Source organism: Rousettus aegyptiacus, unplaced genomic scaffold, assembly GCF_014176215.1.
Source record: "Rousettus aegyptiacus isolate mRouAeg1 unplaced genomic scaffold, mRouAeg1.p scaffold_m13_p_3, whole genome shotgun sequence".
NCBI classification, from domain to species: Eukaryota; Metazoa; Chordata; class Mammalia; order Chiroptera; family Pteropodidae; genus Rousettus; species Rousettus aegyptiacus.
In genome coordinates, this window is record NW_023416306.1 from 75,218,480 (window position 1) to 75,240,227 (window position 21,748).

At 49.1% G+C, this 21,748-nt stretch overlaps 1 protein-coding gene across 8 annotated transcripts in view; it reads right to left on the reverse strand.

Annotated features, from left to right (window-relative positions):
• SEMA4D (semaphorin 4D) overlaps positions 1–21,748 on the reverse strand; it is a 103,835-nt gene that overhangs the window by 23,540 nt on the left and 58,547 nt on the right. For all 8 annotated transcript variants that reach the window (XM_016122908.2, XM_016122900.2, XM_016122906.2 and 5 more), the window contains 10 exons: positions 13,377–13,733; positions 11,663–11,808; positions 9,059–9,121; positions 7,266–7,364; positions 4,920–5,013; positions 4,164–4,277; positions 3,469–3,620; positions 2,294–2,469; positions 2,062–2,218; positions 747–969 (listed from right to left, as the gene is read on the reverse strand). In XM_016122908.2, the coding sequence (XP_015978394.2) occupies positions 747–969; positions 2,062–2,218; positions 2,294–2,469; positions 3,469–3,620; positions 4,164–4,277; positions 4,920–5,013; positions 7,266–7,364; positions 9,059–9,121; positions 11,663–11,808; positions 13,377–13,482 (1,330 nt within the window). In that variant the 5' untranslated portion in view covers positions 13,483–13,733. The remainder of the gene's footprint in view (positions 1–746; positions 970–2,061; positions 2,219–2,293; positions 2,470–3,468; positions 3,621–4,163; positions 4,278–4,919; positions 5,014–7,265; positions 7,365–9,058; positions 9,122–11,662; positions 11,809–13,376; positions 13,734–21,748) is intronic.

Genomic DNA, 21,748 nt, shown 5'->3' on the forward strand with positions numbered 1-21,748 from the left:
ACGGCAGCAAACAATTACCCTTTATCCTCTCCACTTTTCCTTAGCAAGAAACTTAGAAACAGATGGTATTTTTGTATTACAAATGGAAAAGGAAAAGCCACTGGCAAAATCAATGAAAACTTAAGTGGTGTGGGTTGTTATCAGTGTTTAATGAAGAATAAACTAATGTTTCATTGTTGACACCAACACCCATATCAGTGCAGCCAAGGTTGTGCCATCAGATCAAACCATAAGTGGTTCTGGGCTCTGCTGTTCCCCTGAAGGTGCCATTCTTCGAGGGGTCCCTGGCAAGTGAGGGCAGGGCCCTTTATTTTGCTCAGGGGCACAGGTGGAAAGAACCCAGGGTTGACATTGGTACAGCTGCTGCTGCACCTGGCCACTGACTCCCATTCCAGAAATACCTGTTTCCTAGTCCCTGGGCTTCCAGGGAAGCAGTGCCTCTTATGGCAGGTCAGGACAGGTCTCAAATAGGGCTGCTCATGCAGGGAGGAGGGGCATGCTGCTGTCTGACACTCCTATCCAGGATCCCTTTGCACCAAGCCAGACCTACCAGACCTGAATTTCCAGATCTGGGCCAGGACTTGTATTTCTAACCAGTGTCCCAGGTGGTCTGATGGTCACGCAGATCTGAAGCTACACAGGTGTGGAGACTTCTCAGAAATACAAATTACTCCAGGCACCTGAGGGAGATGCTGGCTGACTCAGCCAAAATCAGCTGGATTTCCCAAGGCTGTTACGGGACCCACCTGTGCCAACAAACATGACTTCATAGACAGTCCCATCCAGGGCCTGGGTTCTGTCCACCACAATCTGTGTGTAGCTCACATCGCTTTTGATCAGCCTGGGCCTGTTGTCTATCGGGGTCACAGAGTCGTCCATCAGAGGGTGGTCTTTGACAAACTGCAGTGTCTTGTCTGGGAGATTGAGGGAGCTGGAGAAGTTGGCCGCCCGTGCCTCACGGTTGATGCACTGTGGGAAACAGACCATCGCTGTTGACCACCCACCCACGGACAGCCCAGCATGCACTCCGCACGAAGCCAGGGCTTCCAGGAGGTGTGAAACATGGGACTCGCAGTGGATTTCTTGAGAAGGAAAAAACCATAAAAACACATTTGCATTTCCTGCGTGTTTTGTAACTGCCTTTCTGAAGACAGTTACAAAACACGCAGGAAACACAAATGTGTTTTTATCCACAAGACACAATTGTGTTTCATGATATATAGCCATTGAAGTAATTTTTACCTATTTTATAAATAAAAAAGTTCCAAGCTTCTGAAATAAAAAAATAAACACATCATTCAATAGTTCTCCCATAGGAAGATTGCCAAAATCAAAAAAATAGTCCAATTCTAAACAGCATGAAGGCCAAGAGCATAAAGGATTCTTTTTATTTGTCCTAGCTCCTGATGCACATAACCCAAAATTTGTGATCCCAAGTGAACATGTTTTACTTAAAGTTATGCACAGAAGGAATGATGACTGGTGTCAGCGGAGGTGCGTCCTAGGGAGAGAAGACAGACAGTCCTGGGGACTAGGCTCCAGGCAGCAGGCCACGTCCCCTGGTCAAAGCCCAACCTCTTGGCCACACACAGCCTGACATCATCACAGAACAGACACAGCTGAATCAGCCTAGAAACCAAATCCCTGGAAATTGGCTTCTACATAAAATTCATTATTTTCAGGAGACAAATGTAATTCATATTAATGAATAAAAAGTATATCTCATCTCATTGCCAAGAAATCATGTGTTTCTCCATAGGAAACAGAAAATGAAATACATGCGATTATGTTATGCAATGTTAATGCCACAAAACAACTCATGCCGGGCAGAACAGACTCCTATTTGGGCAGTATGCCACAACGGCGGTTACACAACAGGCCAAAGAGAGGAACACAGGAAAAGGAGAGTGTGTGCCTGTCACCCGAATCCTGGGGGGATGCTTCTTCTCCGTGCAGACAGACCCCAAACCTGGTGTGGCACAGGGGTATTGCAGCATGGTGGGCCCCATAGTAGGTTCCATGCTCTTAAGTCTTCCCGCAGCCCAGGACCCTCTCACTCACCGCCCCGGGCCTTGGCGTGGGCACAGCCCCGTTGTAGCGCACCCACTTGGTGTGCGACTGCTCCACTGTGGCGCTCTGCATGTACTTCCCTCGAGAGAAGACTGCCTCAGCTGTGGACAGGTTGTAGGCGCACACGGCTGACAGCCCAATATTGTTCCTGGTAAAGAGGGGGCCACGTGACTGCCTGGAGGCTGAGGATGTGGAGGAAACCCCCACCCACCCTGGCACTTACAGCTGTGGGGTGAAGACCCCATAGAACACAGGCTCCTTCAGGCCTGGAGATCTGAGGACAAAGATGTCTCTCAGCACATTGAAGACGAGGTTACTGTCTGGCCTGGAGCAGATCAACCTGGCCTTCAGGAAGGAGGTCCACTTCTTCTGTAAGGTCCTCAGGCCACCCTGGTCCCCCTGAAATGCAAATATGTATGTAGAAGGATAAGAGCACCCTGTAAGGTGATAAATGAGGCACTTGGGCCCAGAATAGCTTTGCTTGAATGAAATGAAGCTGCAGCCAAAAAAGCTGCTGCAGAGAACTACATGACCATGGCTTTCTTCCTATGCAGCTTGGATCACAGATTTAAACCAAACCAAACCAGCAAAATTCTGTTGGTGAAAAGCTACCCAATGGCAGCTAGAACAACTGCTCGAATCTGCCCGCATTCAGTGTCACAGCAGCCATCCTGCATACTTTCACTGCTTTGGCCCTTTGGCCTATACCTCACCAGACTCGTCACTTGTCTGTGAGTGACCTATGGAGCCAGGGGCCAGCAGATGCATAGGCTCCCCAGTCTGTCTCAGGCCCATGTGTGTAGGTCTGGTCTTCTCCAAAAGATGTTCCCTGTGGGAGAGCAAATCTTCGCTCTTCCCTCCCTAGGTTTTCTGCTAAAATGCCTTGGACCTGCCCGGTTCTCCATAAATGTTTTTAAGTGACAATCATAAAACACACCTGCCGTGATCTGGTCTGGAGAGAAATACTGAAACTCAGAAATATGGATGCAGAGGAATATTAAATCAAAGCTATTTATTCTGGACACAAAGAAAACACACCCCTCTCCATCTTTACACTGAAATGGTGAAATACCAATTGCAACAGAACTTGGTTAATGGGAAACAAAAACTAACTTTCTGTAACCCGGGGGAGGTCTGAGGAAGGTGCTCAAAAGCAGACCCCCAAGGACAGAAAGCTAATCACCTGTCACTCAGAGGGGCCAAGCTGCCTCAGTTTCCAGCGAGCCCTCCAGATGCCAGTGGAGGAAGGACCGTCCACACTGACCTGAGACCTGGGGGAACAGCATGGTCGGTGAATCAACTTTTTAGAGGAAGTGTGAGGCCTGGGCGAGATGACTAATCCTCCAGACAGGCTGTCCCCAAAGGCAGAACCAAAGACAAACGGGGGGATGGCCTTACCTTGCACACTCTTGCTATACGGGGGATCATTAGCTTGAAGACAAACTCATACTCCACAGATACCTCCGTGAAGAAGAAGTAGACCTTGTCGTCCCCGCCCTCGGCGCTGTCTGGGCTTTCTCGAATCACGTCGGCATGGACAAAGATGGGCTCTGCAGAGATGAGGTACGCAGTTAAACAGCACATGCCTCAAACTCCCAACCACTACGTCCAAGGATCAAGCTTTGGCTGCCCAGCCACCCTGCACAGAGGAGCCTTCTGTTCATCGTCTCTCAGATCACCAGCCTCCAAAAGTCCAGGAGGCTTCAAAGCTCAGGCCCTGCTGGCCAGTGCCCATGAGAAAAGCCTCATGTGAGTGGCCTCAAGCCATCTGCACTGTGACTGTATGTGGACATGTGTTGTCCAGAGGTAACATGAGAACATCACACACTGATCTGACCATCCTGAGCTCCTGCTGACCATCAGATCTTACTTAATGAAAGCCTCCTAGATCCATTTTCCACATGGGGTGAAGGAGGCCTTAAAACATCAGAAGCCCAGGGATGCTGGCTGTAGAGCCCCATGTAGTTCCAGAAGTGATCCCTTTCTCCAATGGCTGACCAGCTCTGGGGCACCCATGTGAGGTTGCGCCGGCAAAAGGAAAAATACAGCAGGGTAGGGGGCTCACACCCTCAATGATGTCGCCCACTTCTTACCATTAAGCCAAGGTATCGCGTACTCCGTTCTCAGAGGACTGTGGGAAGAATTTCGGGAGATGATGGGCTCACTTCCCAAAAAGTTATATGACGTCCCGGAATAAAGCTCTCCATCTTCAGGCCCAGGAGGAAAGAGGAGAGGCGGGTCAGCCAGCACCAGCACTGGGGTGGATGCCCGACACCTCACTTTCCTTTACAACCCAACACGAGCCCCTCCTGGGACACGGAGGCACTTTTACCTGGTTCTGGGACATGCATTTCTGTTTCATTTGACAGAGATAATCTTGTTAAACTGTATTCTATGAGAGTCAGGGTTAATAACTAATAGGAGCAAGTAATTCCTGCATCAGGAAAATAACAAATAAGACAGCAGGTGCACACAGGCTTAGGACCTGTTTGCCTCAGTGCAGAAGACCACTCCAAGGCTCAGTCACAAACTTCCCCTCAAATGGGAGTGTCAACTCCACGCAACCGAGTAACCCCAGCGATCTGCACAAGCAGTGGATATAAAATAACCTCTCCCCACAGATCCGACCTGTGGATCAACTGTGGTGGGGCTGGTTATCCTTTTGAACGATGAATTCAAAAGCTCATATCAGAGGGTCTGAGAGGCACACATAGCTTTGTGAGGATGGTGAACAAGGAAGGGAAGTGGGGGGAGACTACTGGGAAGGGGGAGGCACTAAGCATCCTGTGTGTGTGCTCGACATGGAAGTACAGCCCTGACAGTGATGAGCATCCCAGAGCAAGACTCACCGACCATGACAGACGTGTAGCTTTGTGCTGGGTCAAAGGGACATCTTCCTTTGCCATCTTCATTTTTCGCCAGAAACTGAAAGGATGTTAGGTTCTATAATTGAATGAAAAGAAAGAGTAGGATAAAACGTCTGAATTTCTGTAGTAATAACACATCTTTTCTGTATCATTTAATTTTATATTCCAAACTCTGGGGGAATCAAGGGAATAATGCATGTGTGGCCAGCCATGGGAGTCCCAGGTCTGGACAATGGCACCCTGGCTCTGACACCCTTGAGAACTATTCAAGATCTTGCAGCCTCAGTTGACTCATCTGTGAAATGAGGATGGCAATGCTGGTGGCTCTAGGTTTGTAAACCATCCCAGACAAACCGAATAGGGGATGTACTCAGTGAGCGATCAGGAGGTCGCTTGTGGGATTTAAGCATCAACAAAGCTGGCAGTGGGGGATCGGACAATCCAATAAACAGATAATGGGAAAAAAAGCAGCAGAATCTTTACCTACCCAGACACACACCAGAATGATCAATGGTTTGAATACTAAAAATGGAACTTTGCTGCACTAACAGAAAGTACAGGCAACTTTCTCTTGTCTTGGGACAATCTCTCCTCACCCGAGACAACCCAATACCATCTGATGAAAAACTGGACAGATCCATAAAGAATTGGACAGCTTTTGTACAAAAAAGAAGCGGGGCAGAATTCAACAAGTGATAAACTGGGAGAAATGCCTGCAAAATGACAGATGAGGCATTTCCAGCCCTGCACACATGACAAGTTGGTCCAAATAAGAGAGCACACCCCAGCAGGAAAGTAGTAAAAAAATAAAAAATAAAAGTAAATGAGAAGAAACTCATTTAGGCAGCAAAGACCAGAAGGGACGTGTAAGCTGCTGGAAAGCCCCTGCCAGGGCGAGGGGGGTGGGGACACAGTCACAGACGCAGAAGCGAGTGCTCAGGAGTGCGTGAAGGGCTGGAGTTGCGATTTCGACACTAGTCAAAACAATATACAGGCTAGAACCTCTTAGGCTGGGAAGGATGAACTGGGGTGACAATGCACCCCACTGATGGGATTCACCAATCACATCTGGGGGCTTATTTTGGGGCTCTCAGGGAAATCTGAATGGAGACTGGGGATGAGATGAAATTGGGGAATTACTGGAAATCACCTTAGATATGATGACAAACTTAGTTATGGAGGAAAATGTCATTCTTAGAACATGCTTGTGAAGGTACTTAAGGGTCATGGGCCACACTTCGGCATGTCCACACATATGCACACACATGTTCCTAATAATCGTGCAAAATGTTTCCCTCAAGGAAAAAGAAGCTAAGTCTCCCTTTGAGGGCTGAAGGTCTCAACGCCTAGGGAGAGTCATCGATGTGATGCAGGTGAGGGAGAGACGGTCCTGCTTCTAAACCGGCTTGGCACCCCTGTGTCCTGCTGTCACTTCTCAGAGAGGGTGTATTTCAGGATCGGCAGATCAGTGGGAAATCTGCACCCCAACAGGAGACACAGGATGGTGATGCCCCAAGACCAGGCCAACGGATATGCTATCGTGGTCAGCTTGGGCTGCTGTGACAAAGCACAAAGACTGTGTGGCTTTAATCATACATGTGCATTCCTCACAGCTCTGGAGGCTGGAAGTCCGAGTGAGAGCAGGAACTCCGCATGGCCGGTTCCTGGCGAGGGCTCTCCTCCTGCCTGCAGACGGCTGCCTTCCTGCTACGTCTGAATGAGAGGGATCCCTGGTGTCTCCTCTTCTTAGAAGGCCATCAATTCTATCGGGTCAGGATCCCACCCTTATGACTTCATTACCCTCGGTCACCAACTCACAGGCCCCATCCCCAAATACTGAGGGGAATTATGGCTTCAGTATATGGATTAGGTAGGGAACACCTAACATATATGAGCCCATACCAATAATGTGCAATCTAGGAATAGAAGTCATGCCTTTCCACTTGACCAGACACACATCACAGCCAGGCCTCCCTCACAAAACACAACATATGACAAAAGAGAAGGTGGCAAGATTCTGGATCATAGCATATTGGTACTCTTGTCAACAGCACACTTCCCAGAAGGTCACCCAGGACCAGCTCTCCAGCATGCACCGTGGGCCATGAGTCCTGCCTGTACCCTGCCCTCAGTCATGGTGGTTTGCAGACAGGTCGCCAGGGCCTGCAGGAGGCAGCAAATAGGCTGAAGTATTTTGGGGCCTGAGTCGCCCCTCCTCACATAGCAGAAGTTCGAACAGCCTTCTGTGTGCACAGTGGAGACCACTTGATGCCTGCCTGGAGCCCCACCCTGCTGTAATGCTGACCACAGGAGGGGCCCAGGCCTTACCAGGTGGTCACAGGTTGGCTGGAAGGCATTGGTCCCACATACATAAAGGGCAGTGGTGCCGAGCGGCTGCAGCACTCTAATATAGTTGAGGCATTCTGTCTATGAGAAAGAGAAATACACGGTCAACCATCACCAGCTTCCAGTCAACACCTTCCACCATCCACACTGGTCACATCGCTCACTTCAGAGCTCAGAACCAGCACAACACGTGCTGGCACCAGTTCTCTGATGACCAGTCCCAACTGTGTACTGACTGCTTCCTCTCACCTCAGGCCTTCGATGCTCAATACCTTCCGGCACCAGCTCAGCCCTGCTGGCCGCAGTGAAAGTAAGTTCACTGAGATCCTGTTCCACCGCTGGATAAACATCAGTCTGCAGCCAGCCTGAGTGCTTTTGTCTCCACAGCATCCACAGACCAGCTATCAGGTGCCAAATGAATTTCACTGCAGTCACTAATCTATACCCAGCAAAGATGTGCTGACCAAAAAGCAATGGAGGCTGACCTCTATCCAGTCTTACCCGCCCACCGCAGAAAAAATTTTTTTACTCTTTCTGAACACACAAACCATTCCTTGCTGTCAGACCTGAGGAGGTGCATGCTATGAAGGATTCCCTCAGCCTTCCTTCCTTCTGAGGGACCCCACCCTCTTTGCTCCAATGCTTGAAACTGGAAACAGCAATTCAGGAGTGGGTGTGTCTGGTCAACCCAGCCCAGGGGAGAGACTGGACTAATGAGGGGCTCTGAGTCTGTCTCCACATTATAAAGGCCCAAAGGAAAACCAGAGGCCACTTAAGGACCCACTCTCTATTTTAGGCTGAAATGTAATTGGATTATATATGCTATCATCTGAAATTATCTCCATTCAGGAAAGTTTTATTTGGTATAATTGTTTTTAAACTTGCTGGAAGTATTTCATCCTCCCCCACAAGAGCTGGGAGGAACCCCATCCGCCGCATAGCATCCACGCAGGGCGGGCAAAGCCGTGGTCTTATTTAGCTCAACGACAACTCCCTGTGGCATCTGTTATTACATAGAAATAGCTGCATTTTCCATTTCCTAAAGTAGCTTCAAATTTAGTGACTTTCACTAAAGTATTTAGCATTTTGCTTTAAAAAGTTCAGCAAAAAGTTACTTGTCTTTTAAAAACTATTTTTAATTGTTTTGAAATTAGCCAATAATTGATGAAATTTACAACTCAGCTGTCCTGATCAACTATCAAGGCACACAGGGCTCTCAAACTATGAGATGCTGATATCAGCCCGGCACCAGTTGGGGGCAAGGTGGGGGTAACCCTGAGCTCTGGAGGGGGAGGGACACTCGACCCAGCTCCTCATGTGGCCACCACACCGACACTCTGACACTCGGCCCAGTATTCCCTGGATGGCCTCCACACTGAGGTGCCTCCTATCTCCTGCAGAAGGGGCAGATTCTCAAGGGATGGGTGTTACCAAAAATCCAGAAATCTTATAGCAGCCCCTCTAGGCTGTTGGGGTACAGGGAGACATGAACCCTGCATTTTATGCCATTAGCCAATAGGCACCAGAAATCATTTTCCAGGGCCGTTTGAATAAATTCAATTAAACATTAGAAAGTATTTCTCAAAACGACTACTGTGTTTGGCACTTACTTTGAGAGGTGCACTCTCACCATTTGGGAATAAAGGGGTAACCTGCAAGGTGAGTCCTGAGAGACCTGAACAAAACGCCCAGGCTGCATTCCAGAAGTCATGGCATTCAGATTAAAACAACTAGGAAATACCTGTGTGTTTTCTGTAGCTTGCAAATGAAGTTACCTGTTTTGATTTCCCCTTTTCTGCGCATTTTGCTTTTTTATCTTCTGAGACCTTCCAATATGCCTGTTAGGAGGAATAAGAGTCCATTTCACTTTTGAAAGGAGATACTGGTATAAGAATGTGCAGTTTACAAAGCACATGATGGCACGGAGAGCAGATATTTCCCCTGAGACAATGGAATCTGAGATTGCAAAGAGAGGCTCAGCGAGCAAACACTGAGGCCAGTGAACATTGGGGTTCCCTGAAGCTCCTAAGTGGGATCTCGGGCTGGAAGCCAGCAGGGCTGGGAAGTCTCTTCCCAGATTCCTGCTGTTCCCTGCAAACAACTAGACTATTGAGGGTCAAATTTATCAAAAAGGTAAATTGCAGATACTTTTAAACATCGAGTGGGCTTTTTTTAATCCATCCAAAATGGACCCTAGAATCTAAAAAAGCCTTGACATTTATTTCAACTATCAGTAGAAGAGCAGGATTATGGTTCTATAAATTTTATGTGATGGCAGCGGTCAAGAGTGTCAGAGTGACAACGTCTCAGGCAGAGAGCCTTCTGCTGAGATCCGTGATCCTGCCTCTCTCACATGATTAGGACTGTCAGGCGGGTCTCTTGTCCTCCAGAAGAAAGGAAAGCAACAGGCCACATGACCAAAGGCTCTCACTCACCTGCTCCATCTCCCCACGTGCTATTCCATCACTGATCATACACACACACACACACACACACACACACACACACACACACACACACACAGAAACAGAGAGATGGAGAGAGACAGAGAGAGAGACAGAGAGAGACAGGGAGAATTGAAGCCGGCCATGTAGGTTCAGAGGTCAGGAAACACATGGGCTTCTCAATGGCAAAGAGGTGAATCCTTGTCAATGTGTCTCTACACTAACCTAGCTTCCTTTGGTCATGTGACCTGGACAGCAAGCACAGCAACAATACAGTATGTTTTCAGAGAAATGGAAGTCCCGATCAGGGCACACAAAAGCAGAATTAAACAGCAATTCAAATAGCAATTCCCTTCAGAAATTAAAATGAAGACAATTTCATTATGATCTACATGAAACGCACAGAGACAGGGGAACATGATTTTGACAGGCCCTTGATCGCAGGGTTTTCACCAAAGCCTGGCCATGGTCCTTTTATTTTTTCTTCTCTTTTACATGTAGGAGACCCTGAAGCCTTTCCCTCACCCTATGGGGCCACAGTGATACCATTAACAGAGCAATGACCGGCTCTAAGCAACCACAATGTTACACATGAACTTTATTTTTAAAGGGCAATGACCAGAAATGTCATTTGTCAAACAGAAATTGGGCACTATGCTAGACTCCGAAGATTAAGACAAAACAAAAAATAAGAAGTCTAGGGCAGAAAATGCACAAGATGAGCCTGAACCATCTTGATTTCAGAGACTGAGAAAACTACACCAACAACTAAGGACTTGGGAACCAAGAAAAGGCTGCCAATGGCTAGGGAGGGACAATGTGAGCATCAGGTGAGGACCTGGCTGTACATGGATCGAGGGATTTCAAACATGTTTAAATCCATGAGTCCACAGTTGTACAAAAAAGTCAAACAATTAAAAAGTTCAATCTCCCTTTGGTAAGAACTCACTCATTATTTCAAGAACTCATGGAAAGATTTCAAGCCTTGATCCCACCGTTTCCAGAGGAACTGGCCTTGGGGCACAAATAGCTGGTGATGGGCACCTCCCCTGTAAAGGCCATTTCTGGCTCGCAGATGGAGGACAGATTCAGAACATTCCATTTTGTAATCTTTGCTGTGCACATGGTCAAGGGTCAAGGGCCAGGAAAGGAGCACCTGCTTTGGTGGCTGGGGGCCCTGCATCTACTAAGGACACTGGGAGCCAGACCAAGGCTGGGGGCCAACAAGACTGCAAGTGGCTCTCCCAGTGAGGAGACCTAGGGTGGCTCCTGGAAATCGGGACTTGAAGGACAGAGTGCCTGGGGACACCGATGGCCTGATCTCCACTGAAGTCAAACTGAACAGCCATCATTTATGAGACAGTCTATGAAATCTGAACACTCACTGACATTAATTTTTTGGATGCAATAATGCTATTTTGGTTATTTTTTGGGGGGGAGAGTCATTTCCTTTAGAAGATGCCCATGGAAACACAGATGAAGAGTGTGTGTCTGGCATTTGCTTCAAAGCCATGTGGAGGGAGCAGAGGGTGAGGATATTGGGGGAGGACAAGGGGCCAACCCCTGTCTGCAGGAGCTGCAATGGGCATAGGGCCCATCTCATTATTCCCTTTACTCCTGGGTACCCTTGAGATTGTCCATAATAAAAACTTCAAAAATCCAAGCTGAAAATAGCGCAGTCCTTGGGTACTCCGAGATGAAGTTGCATGGACACAGGGCAGAAAAGAAGCCCACTCAGGATGATAGGGCCTCAGCCTACTGATGGGAGTGAGATTGCTCCCTAACCACAGGATATCTATGAGGCCAGCCACGGGGTGAGCAGGCCGCACGGCCAAGAGAGGGACTGATGGCCCATGAGGAGCCAAGTGTGCTGATGCGAGGAAAAAAAACACTGGAAAGATCTGTGGCCCAGACCACAGGGGAGCCAGGTCATACCTCGTGCTGCTTCTGGGAGATATCAAGTGCATTCACGGCAAACACGGCTTCCCGGGCGCCCACGTACAGGGTGTCCTCGTCCTCACTCAGCAGCAAGGCTGAGTAGTTGAAGATGCCCGGCTGGTGGAACTGCACCAGCTGCACCTCTGGGGAGAAAGGGGTGGGGAAGGAGGGGGTGCATTAGGCATTTTTGAGCCTGTACACACCCTGAGCATCTGGTCTCCCTTTAGTGTACTACCATTCCACCAGGGCTGTGGCGTGGACCTGCTGCCACGGTGGCCAGCTCTGAGCTGAGGCCAGAGCTCAGCCACCTCTTGGTGGAACAGACCCAGTGAGGCAGCCAGCCACCAAGTACATAGAACCCCTGTGAAGCCACTGTGCTTGACCAAGGCTGTGTTCTAACTTCTCTTCTTGCTCCCTCTAGGCCAGAGTTCCAAACCCTGCACTCGGTGTGGTCTCCAGGCAGCATACTCCCCAGGACTATGACCCCTCAGCATGTGACCTCTCAGGAGCATAACCTCTGAACATGTGGCTTCCCAGAGGCATGACCTTCCAAAAGCATGACGTCTGAGCATATGCTCTCCCAGGAGTGTGTCTTTCCAGCAGCGTAACCTCCAAGGAGTGCGACCTCCTAGAAGCATGACCTCTGAGCACGTGACCTCCCAGCAGCGTGACCGCCTGGCAGCGTGACCTCAGCAATGTGACTTTGTCACCTACCAGGAGTCTACAGGACAGACACCTGAAGCTGCTGGTTGTGGCAACTTCCTCTGCCTCCTACCATATTCTTATCTATGGGATTATTTGTGTAAAGAATTTACTTAGGGTTTTCTTATTCAGGAAAAAAAAAAAAGATTTACCTCAAAACCTTTAATAAAATCTATTTCAGTGAATAGATTTAATCTTCATCTTAATCCCAGCATTTTTCAGAAATAACCACCACCAACTTAGAAAACAGAGAAAGAAGTAACATTTTTCCCTTATTAGGTAATTGTACCAAGAGCTATTTAGAAATAGGAGGAATATAACGGTTAGCTATTAGGGGAAATATAAATGTAGACATTATTTCCTAAGAAGCTGTCTCTTTTTTTTTTGACCGTCCCAGCATCAATGTGAGTGTTGCGAACTTGGCTTTCTGTGTATTACCAAGCTTTGGTTTCACTCAGAGGTTAGGTGTTCACACTTCCTGCTCCTCTGAGTTCCAGTGCTGGACACAGAACCATGTGGGACAAAGGCCCTGCCAGCACACCTACTGCCCAGAGCTCTGCATGGAGAGCCCAGCCTTGCAGGCTCACCCCGCTCAAGGCCACTGAGTTGGGAAGACTGGGGTCCCAAGACACAGCTCCCAAGAGAGAAAGTAAATACGATGGATACTACTGAACAGCAAATGACAACTACTAGCCTGAAGCTCAGATGCACATAATGTCTTCAGAACAAGACACGGTATGGTTTGTGCCTGGGTGATGGGTACCAAATGTCATCAGGCACGAGGAGGTGAACTTCCTTTTAGGGACCCCCTGATTTAGAAGCCAGATCAGAGGGCCCTGCACAACCCTGCAAATGTTTCTAGTTACTGAAGCATCTCCTCTGACACGGAACTACAGGCTCCCTACTCACACGCGGCGTGAAGAGCACGGAGCCAGCACGGCAAACGGCGTACCCTCATCTCAACATCGTAAGCAGATGCTTTCAGCGCGTGCCATGCTTCTGCCCTCACCTCTGTGCTCCCAGGTGATTCTAGGCATGGGTGCAAATGCCACCACTGTCCCAAACAACACAGCGAGGGCAGCGAGCAGCCCCCCGATGGGGGCATACATCCTCATTGACACGGGCTTCAGCGGGGGCTTCAGCAGCAAATGCTGTGGGCAGAGGCCACAGTGGGTGTTCGAGTGGACGCTGCTCAGAGCCCCAGGGCCATGACGCACAGCACGGCCATGTGCTGGTGGATGTCGTGACCCCTGAGGACCCACATTTCTCAACACGCTGAGTCAGGTCAGGTGGCTCTCAACACTGCAAAGCCCTCTTTGTTCTGTTCTTAAACACTGTGGCTTCTTTATGACCTTGTGAAGAAATTCTGGAAGAAAGTAAAAAGGAAGGGGTTACCAGTCAGAATGTGTGGTAATAACACCTCGTTCCTGTTTGCTCAATATCTTCCACAGCTCTGCTGTCGACAGTGCCCCAGTCCCGTGCTCTGTCTGCTGAGGAGCAGAGGGGGCTAGGGACACAGGGAGCTCTGAGGGGGACAGCCCCACACAGATACCACACTCCGGACATCTGGTAACACAGCTGGAGTTACAGGAGTCATAGCTTCCTGTCCCTGAGGCTAGCATGAACGCAGGACAGAGAGAAGGACCCAGACTGGGGGGAAACGTCCTCCTGGTTGCCCAGCTTCCTCTCTGTAGACCACTAGTGCCCAGCTGGTAATGCAATGGGAAGAAAGAGAGCAGAGCCAGGGTTTCAGTTTCCCTTAGAGACTTCAGCTTCCCAAGTCCTGTAATACTCATCAAGGAAGATGGCCACAGAGAAAGGCCAGAGGGCTGCACAGGGGCTGAGATGTGCACGGGGCTACCCCCAACCACCTCACTGCTCCAATCCTGGCCAAAAAGTCTGCTCGCCATGGAAACAATGGTTGTGGGCTCTGCTCTGATTTGTCACCGAGAAGCACCTCGCTGATTGCAAGCACAGGCCTGTGCTGAACAGAAAAGACTATGGAGCTGGGGAACGTAGGCCTCCTGGCACCCACACTCTGCCCCAGTTCCATGTCCGCCCATGCAACCCACACGCCTTCTGCAAGATCCCCTGCAGTATGCTGCAGGACAGCCAGCTCTGGATGCTCCAGATCAGTGAATTGGGGCAACCCTGCATGAAGTCTACCCCAGCCCCAGAGCCCCAGCAGGATTCCAGTGAGACTAAGATGGACTCCTTGCGACTTCTCAGGAAGGAGCTCACACTGACACACTGCCCGAGCAGAGGCAGGACCCTTACCTAGCACATTTGGGGACTACAATTAAGTTACAGCAGAACCCCGTACTTTGCAGACACGCTATCCCCCTGGAGGCCTCACAGTGTTCACTTGTGCTTGATTTCCTCACACTGAGTTTCCTCTTCCTTCAAGCTTCGAGATGGTGGAGCAGCCCATCTCCAACGTCACCCTGTGCCCCTTATAGGAGGACCTGGGAGAGGCTATCCTTGCCTCATTCTCTCCCTCCGATTCCTGCCAAGCCGACCCACCTCTAGGTCTATCTGTCCAACTGATACTCCAAACTCCTCTCCAGAACTTTTTCCTCACCTCATCACCACTGCCGGCCTCCTGACTTTACCATCCCTCAAGTACGTCCAAGGGGCAGCTGGCTCCCTCACTCCCTCCCCCATAGTCCTCTCCCAGCTCGGCCTCCCTGGCATCCCCCACAACCTGCCATACACCAGCACTTGTCCAGTTGCCTACCCTCTACTCCCACACCCCACCCCAACCCTGCTCCCTGATACCTCGGGCCAAACTAAACCTCCCAAGATGGTTTTGGGAAAAGTTTCAGCTTCCTTTTCACTTAGTTAAGTCACTGCGTCCAGGAAGCCCTCTCAGGTCCCTTCCTCATCCTGCCCAGGAAGTCACCTCGTGTGTGTCCTCTTATGCCCCCAGTGTCCTTGACTGGCCCAAAGCCCAGCAGGAAGTACACTCATCCTTGGCAGCCCTCTAGGCTTAATAAGGTCTTCTTAATTTTTATTTTTTCGTGTGTGCATGGGGTACAACCACTTCCCAACTCCATTTTATAAAAGAACTCACAGGGACCTTCACCGCAGACACCTGGCCCCTGGGGAGACACTGAGCACCACTGGGCCTCATCTTCTCCCTGCCTCCCTCATCAGTGCTCCCTCCTCTGCCACTTCCTCTTCCCAGCCCAGAGGCCCACCTTACCAGCCCCCGTCCACCTAGCATCTGTTCTCCATCGTGACTATTAGCCTCTGAAGCCAAGGAGAACCCAGTCCTTCATTTCCTCCAAGACTGGCAGATAATGGCTGGAGGTGACACCTCTTTTCCACCAAGGGCTGGATGGGCATTATCATCAGCTTTTTGAGTCCTACAGTCTTATCCCAACTACTCAAGTTCCCTGTGGTAGTGTGTGGCTGTGCGCCAACACAATTATTTACAGCACTGGATGCTGGACTGCACACCAAGGCCTGCACTGGGGATCCAGAGGGACAGCTGGTCCAGACACCCCACAGCAAGAGCATAACCCAAACTCTAAACAAATACCGGATGCACTGAGAAGAAGAGAGGCTGCCTCGTGGAGTGGCTGTGAGTGTACACTCTCCACAGGAGCTCTCAGAAGCGCTCACCTTGTGGAAGATACACGTCACTCTCAGCCCTGGAACTAGGTGGGAACCCTGCTCTCTTGCCCTCAGTAGAGAAGTGAGGCATGAGGTGGCTCCAGATGCTTAGGTCAGATGAGGTCTCTTAACACTGTGCTGTGTTACCAATGTGATCCACTGTTCAGCAATCCGGGAGTGCCCAGTGATCACTAAATACTCTTCAGAAATCCCACATAGATGCAGAACACCAAGGCCCAGAGAAGAGCTGTCTATATGGATGATGCTGACACCTTGGGAAGCGCCAGGCACCCACCAAACATGCTCCAGGTCCCTTCCCACCATCACCACGCCAATCTAAGCAATGCTGACCTTCCCTCCTGACCTCTCTACAGCCTCCTACCCCTTCACCCTGCTTCTATTCTTGCTGCCTGGGGCAGAGGTCACTGGTTTTCTGTCTCCGAATCCACATCCCTTCATTTTCATTAACAGAATCTTGATTTTACCTGGGATGGCCATGTGGCCAGCTAACCATATCTCCCAGTTTCTCTAGTGGCAGTTCTGGCCAAACAACTATGAAAAGAAGGTGGAGGTAGGAATTCTAAGAATGCTCTTTAAAAGAGGCAGACTCTGATAGTGTTTGCATTTTTGCCTCTCCTTTTCTTGCCTGGAACTCAGAAGTCGATGGCTGGAGCTCTGGAAGCTACCTTGTTAACACGAACATTAAAGTCTCACTCGAGCCCACCAAGTAGAAATCCACAAAAACCAGGGCTCTCCTGACCCACTGGAGACTTTACACCTGCTTTCTTCTGCCTATTCCAGTGTTGCCAATAAGCTATAAACCCCTTTAAATTACTGTTTTTCAGATTTTTGTTACCAGCAGTCAGATATAATTTCAAACAGATACATCCTCCCTATAATACATTTACCAAACAGTAGCAGCAGCCAAAATGTTATTTTTGACATAAACAAAAGTATATCATTTCCTCACTTGAAATGTTTCCCACTTGGATTAAACCCAAATGGTCGAATTCCACCCAGCCTCCCCTGTTACACACCCCCCACCTTTCTGCCCTGGCCTAATCTGGATGCACAGAACTTGGCCCATATGCAAGGCTGTGCTCCCTCTAAACATTTCCAAATGTGTCTGTTTCGGAGATCACGAGTAAGTCCAACAGCACAGTCTCATTTGTTTACTTGAGAAGACTTTTTCTCTGCATGACTGATCAGTAAGTGGCAAGCACACCTGAAAGCTTCTCGGCTCTGAACTTCCAAACAGGTTAGAGTTTCTAGGACTGCTCCCAATCAGGACGGTGAGAAGATCAATGGCTGCCAGGGTTAGAGGGATGGGAGGGATAAACAGGCAGAGCTCAGTGGACTTGCACCACTCTCGAGTGGGGTGTTGATACAGGGCAGGCTTAAAAGGGTCTTCTTAACAGTGGTGTGCATGGGGCACACCACTTTCCAGCTCCACTTCATAAAGGAAGAACTCATGGAGATGTGTAGGGGAATAGGGTACATTGGAATGCCATGTACTTTTTGCTCATTTTGCTGTGAATCTGAAACTGCTCTTAAAAATAAAGTTTATTTTAAACACACACACACACACACCCAGCTCATAAAGGTCCTTCCTGAGCTTGCGTGAGGCCCTGTGCACCTCTGCCCACAGCCCGGGGCCCTTCTGGCTACAGCGCACAGATATGAGCCCCACCAGGATGTTTCATTTCCCCTCATATATCAATGTGGAGCCATTTCTGTTGGGGGGAAGTGGTTTCCAAAGGCCCCATGACAAAAACGAATTCCTACTTAGGTCCAGGATATAAGTCAGTCTTCTGAGAAAACGCACTGCAGCCAGGCTTTGAACCTGGACACAGGAGATGGAACCCAGCCCTCCGGAACCCGGTGCCCAGAATGCAGAGATTTATCTCAACTCTCTCATCAAACCAGAAAAAGAATACTCTAAAGGGGCATAAACCATAAGGATAAAAACAGGAGAGGATACCAGCCCATGAGGATGTTAACAAACCTTAGAAACCATAAAGAGAACAGATGAGCATAACTAGTGGTGTGCTGGCAAACTTTAACAACTGAGGGGCAGGGGTGGGGTGCCCTGCTTTGCAGTGATATACTGATTACTGGGGTGTAAATGCTGCTTTCCAGCTCCTGACATGATGTCACTGAACAAAGAGGCAGGACGGAGATGCACTGGAGTGGACCAATGTATAGTAGTTCCACTACACAGACATGACAGGCACGGGGCCTCAAGAGCACAGGTAAAGTGAAACAGGGAAGGAATGAGTTTAAGTATGCTTACTTTCACCATTACTTTTAATACAGTTCACTGAATTAAAATGCAATCAAAAATTGCATTTTTGGTAACAGTCGTGTTCAGCACTATTGGTAGTTAATTGACTTTGTGAAAACGGAGCCTGTGAGGGGAGAAGTCACAAAGAAACACAACCTGAGAAAATGAATGCGAGCTTAGAAATTAAAATTTTGATTTAAGAAAGAAAATGCTCAGGGGGAGGACTGGAAGATAAAACTGAGGAGGCTTCCTAGAAGTTGAACAACATGACAGACGAAAATTGGGAGAGAAAAGACAAGAAAGCTGAAGGATCAAATGAAGAGACCCACATCTAACAGGAGTTGAAAGAGAGAAAACAGGAGGAATTATTAGAGAAATAACAAAAAAGAAATACAAATACATAAACAAACATATTTTTTGTATAGGAAAATGTCTAGAACATAAGGACACAAAAGCGCCAAGCAGCACAATGAACAGAACGAGACCTCCATCCTCCGTACCAGGCATGTTGGGATGAGGTGCGAGAACCTAGGAGACAAAGGGAGCACCTGAAAACTTCCAGGAGAAAAGAGGTCCTATACAATTACCTGTTGAGAGCCGTCAGGAATTTCACTGTCAGGGACTATCAGTATAAGAAGTTTGAAGGAAAATACCCCAAATGGCTAAAACGGCTGCAGCTTACTGTCTCAGGGACAAAGAGACAAGGTCAAAAGATGCTACGTCCCTTAAAATCATGTGCATTAATTGCTCTGATCAAAATTTACTATATTTAAAAAAGAAATCGACACTCAGATTCCTTGCAGCCTGGAAAACAACAGCTCAGTGAGGGTGGAAGTGGCAGACTCCACTCAGTGCAGGCGGCCTTCCGAAGGATGGGACGATCAAGAGGCGTCTAAACGGCCACATTTGGGGCTGACGCTTTTGCAGAAACAAGGTTTTTCAGCAAGCAGAAGTGCACTGAGCAGCAACTCAGGAGTTAGTGTAAAACGCAGCTCAGAGAGTGACCAGCGAGGGGACCTGGCCCTATGTACACTCCGCACGGACCACCCCAGTCTTTGCACATGCTGCTCCTTCTTCCAGAATGTTCTACCCCCAAAAGCTCCTGGGGTTGGCTCCTTCCCCCACAGTGACCCTTTGCTCCAAGACCACCTCCTCAAAGGCTGCTCCATCCCTACCTCCACCCCCTCCTACTTTATTTCCTCATAGCACACTAAGGACTTGGGGATGTTTCAGTGACAATTTCTCAATGATGTAGTCCCTCCTGGGGCAGGGAAGAGCAGGGAGAATGCAAATATCCCAGTTAGAAGACCCAGGCCAGAGCAGGAGAAGACCAAGGTGAGGTTCCAGTGGCAGAAAGTCTCAAGAACAAAATGCCCAGAATGAACAGAAGTTTACAATGGACCTCATAAGGGCATTCCCGACCATGGCTCCCAGAAAGGTGGAGCTGCCCTGACAAATTCACCGGCAGATGCTGGGTGGAGGCCATACATCTCCTTCTGTCCACGTGGCCTGCCTGCTCAAAGTGGTTTAGTTGAGAAGAGAACACATTTTTCTTAATCACCTTTAGCCTGGACAAACCCAAAACTGCCAGTTATGAGCTGGGTGGCTGTCATTCCCGGCAGTACCGGAGGATGGTGCAGTTCTTTCTGCAGAAGCATGCGGACCCCAGCATACATGGGTTTTATCCAGCTCTGAGCCCTATTTATCACCAGCGGACACCAGATTGCCTCAATCAGAACACACCTCCTGTTCCCAGATGATCTTTAAAAAAACCCGTATAAACAGCCAATGGCAGAAGGGTCCCTGCTAGACAGATGCCCCTCCTCATAAAGGACATTGCTTTATTACAGTGGAAGGGCTGAACATTTTTAATTTTCCACCGACCTCGTGTTGTTTTGTACAATTTAAAAACTGGTAAGCAAAGCACACTCCACATCCACATGACACACTGCTGCTGTGCACTCCTCCAGCAACACTGGCTCCGTGATCTCTGAGAGGATGTCACATTAGGAATCACAACTTAAATACTCAGATGGAAACAGTGCAATAAAATGCCTGTTCTGCTGGCTTTCTTGGGCATTTCTGTAAAGCTGAAGTAGCCCCCTGAGAATCGAGCATCGGGAGTAGTGTTTTGCCCTTCTGTGTGAAGTGCTGCCTTTCACATTGAAACAGGAGCCCATTAGGAAAACAGGGTCACACATGTCACTCCTGTTAGCTACCATAATTGTGCTTGTTCATGAGGAGTACACTTTAAATATCAGGAGAACAAAACCCAAAGGGGACTCTGAGCCCATCACTCAGGGCCTGTCAAGTGCTGATCACATGACAGCTTTCCACCCGAGCGGCCCTGAGTCAAGCCAGGCAACTGCGGTAGAGAAAACAGGCACAGGCAGCAAACTGCAAGGGTAAGGGCCAGCTCACAAAGTTGTGTGTGCGCATGTCTGTATGTGCACGCATGCGTATGTATCTGTGTATCTGAGTTTCTGTGCATGTGTGTACATGTGCACTTGTGTGGGCATCTGGATAGGTGTGATACACATACGCATGAGCATCTGTGCTTGCGTGCATGTGCATATATGCATGTGTGGTCCCCTGTGTCTTGTATGTGCACACATATGTGCATACACATACGCATGCGTGTGTGCACATAAGTGTGTCGTATGTGTGCACTATGTTGTAGCACAAAAATTCTGATCTGGTATTGCAGTCTTAGATGTGAATGGTGATTGCCACTTGAGGTCCAGTAAGGCAGGTACTATGGACCGCAGGTGCTATCTGGGGTCTGTCATATCCACCTCACATCCTGGCTTGCCTTCCTGGGACCACCTGTTGGGACAGTAGGGGTGAGTCACAGAGGCGACACCACTCACCACCACACATTAGGTACCAGTGCTCCTGTCAGCAACAGGATGATAGCCAATGTCAAAAGTGCCCTCACCAGAATCCCCAGGGAACCCATGAAAGGGGATCCGGGTGACAGCTGTAGATGACTGTTGGGGCAGCTTGTTCTGGCATCTTGTCTACAGGATTTGTTCTGACAGGACAAGTGAAGCCCTCTCCTCCCTTAGGCCCTGTGGCCAGGACAGTGAAAGACATGCACCTACCCACACCTTCCCAGGATTCCCAGCTGGGAGCAGAAAATGAGACAGCAACCCCGAGACCATGTCTTGCTGATGTCACACACAGGCTGTCCCCAAAGCCATGACCCCCTTGCCCACCCTCAGGCTGTCCCCAACCCCATGTCCCCCACCCCCATCCTCGGGTATGGTGCTGATGTCACCACCTCACTGAAATGGCCTTGTGCCTCTGGGAATCAGGATGGATTTCAGGAGTTCTCTGTGTCACAAGCCCGACAAAGAGTTTATTGTTTCAACTTCAGTGTCCCCAGAACTTAGAACAGATCCCCCGGAGCAGCAGTCTAGCTGCATGGGGAGTTGGGTTCAGTGGGACTCGCCTCGCAGAAAAGCATCCAGGACACT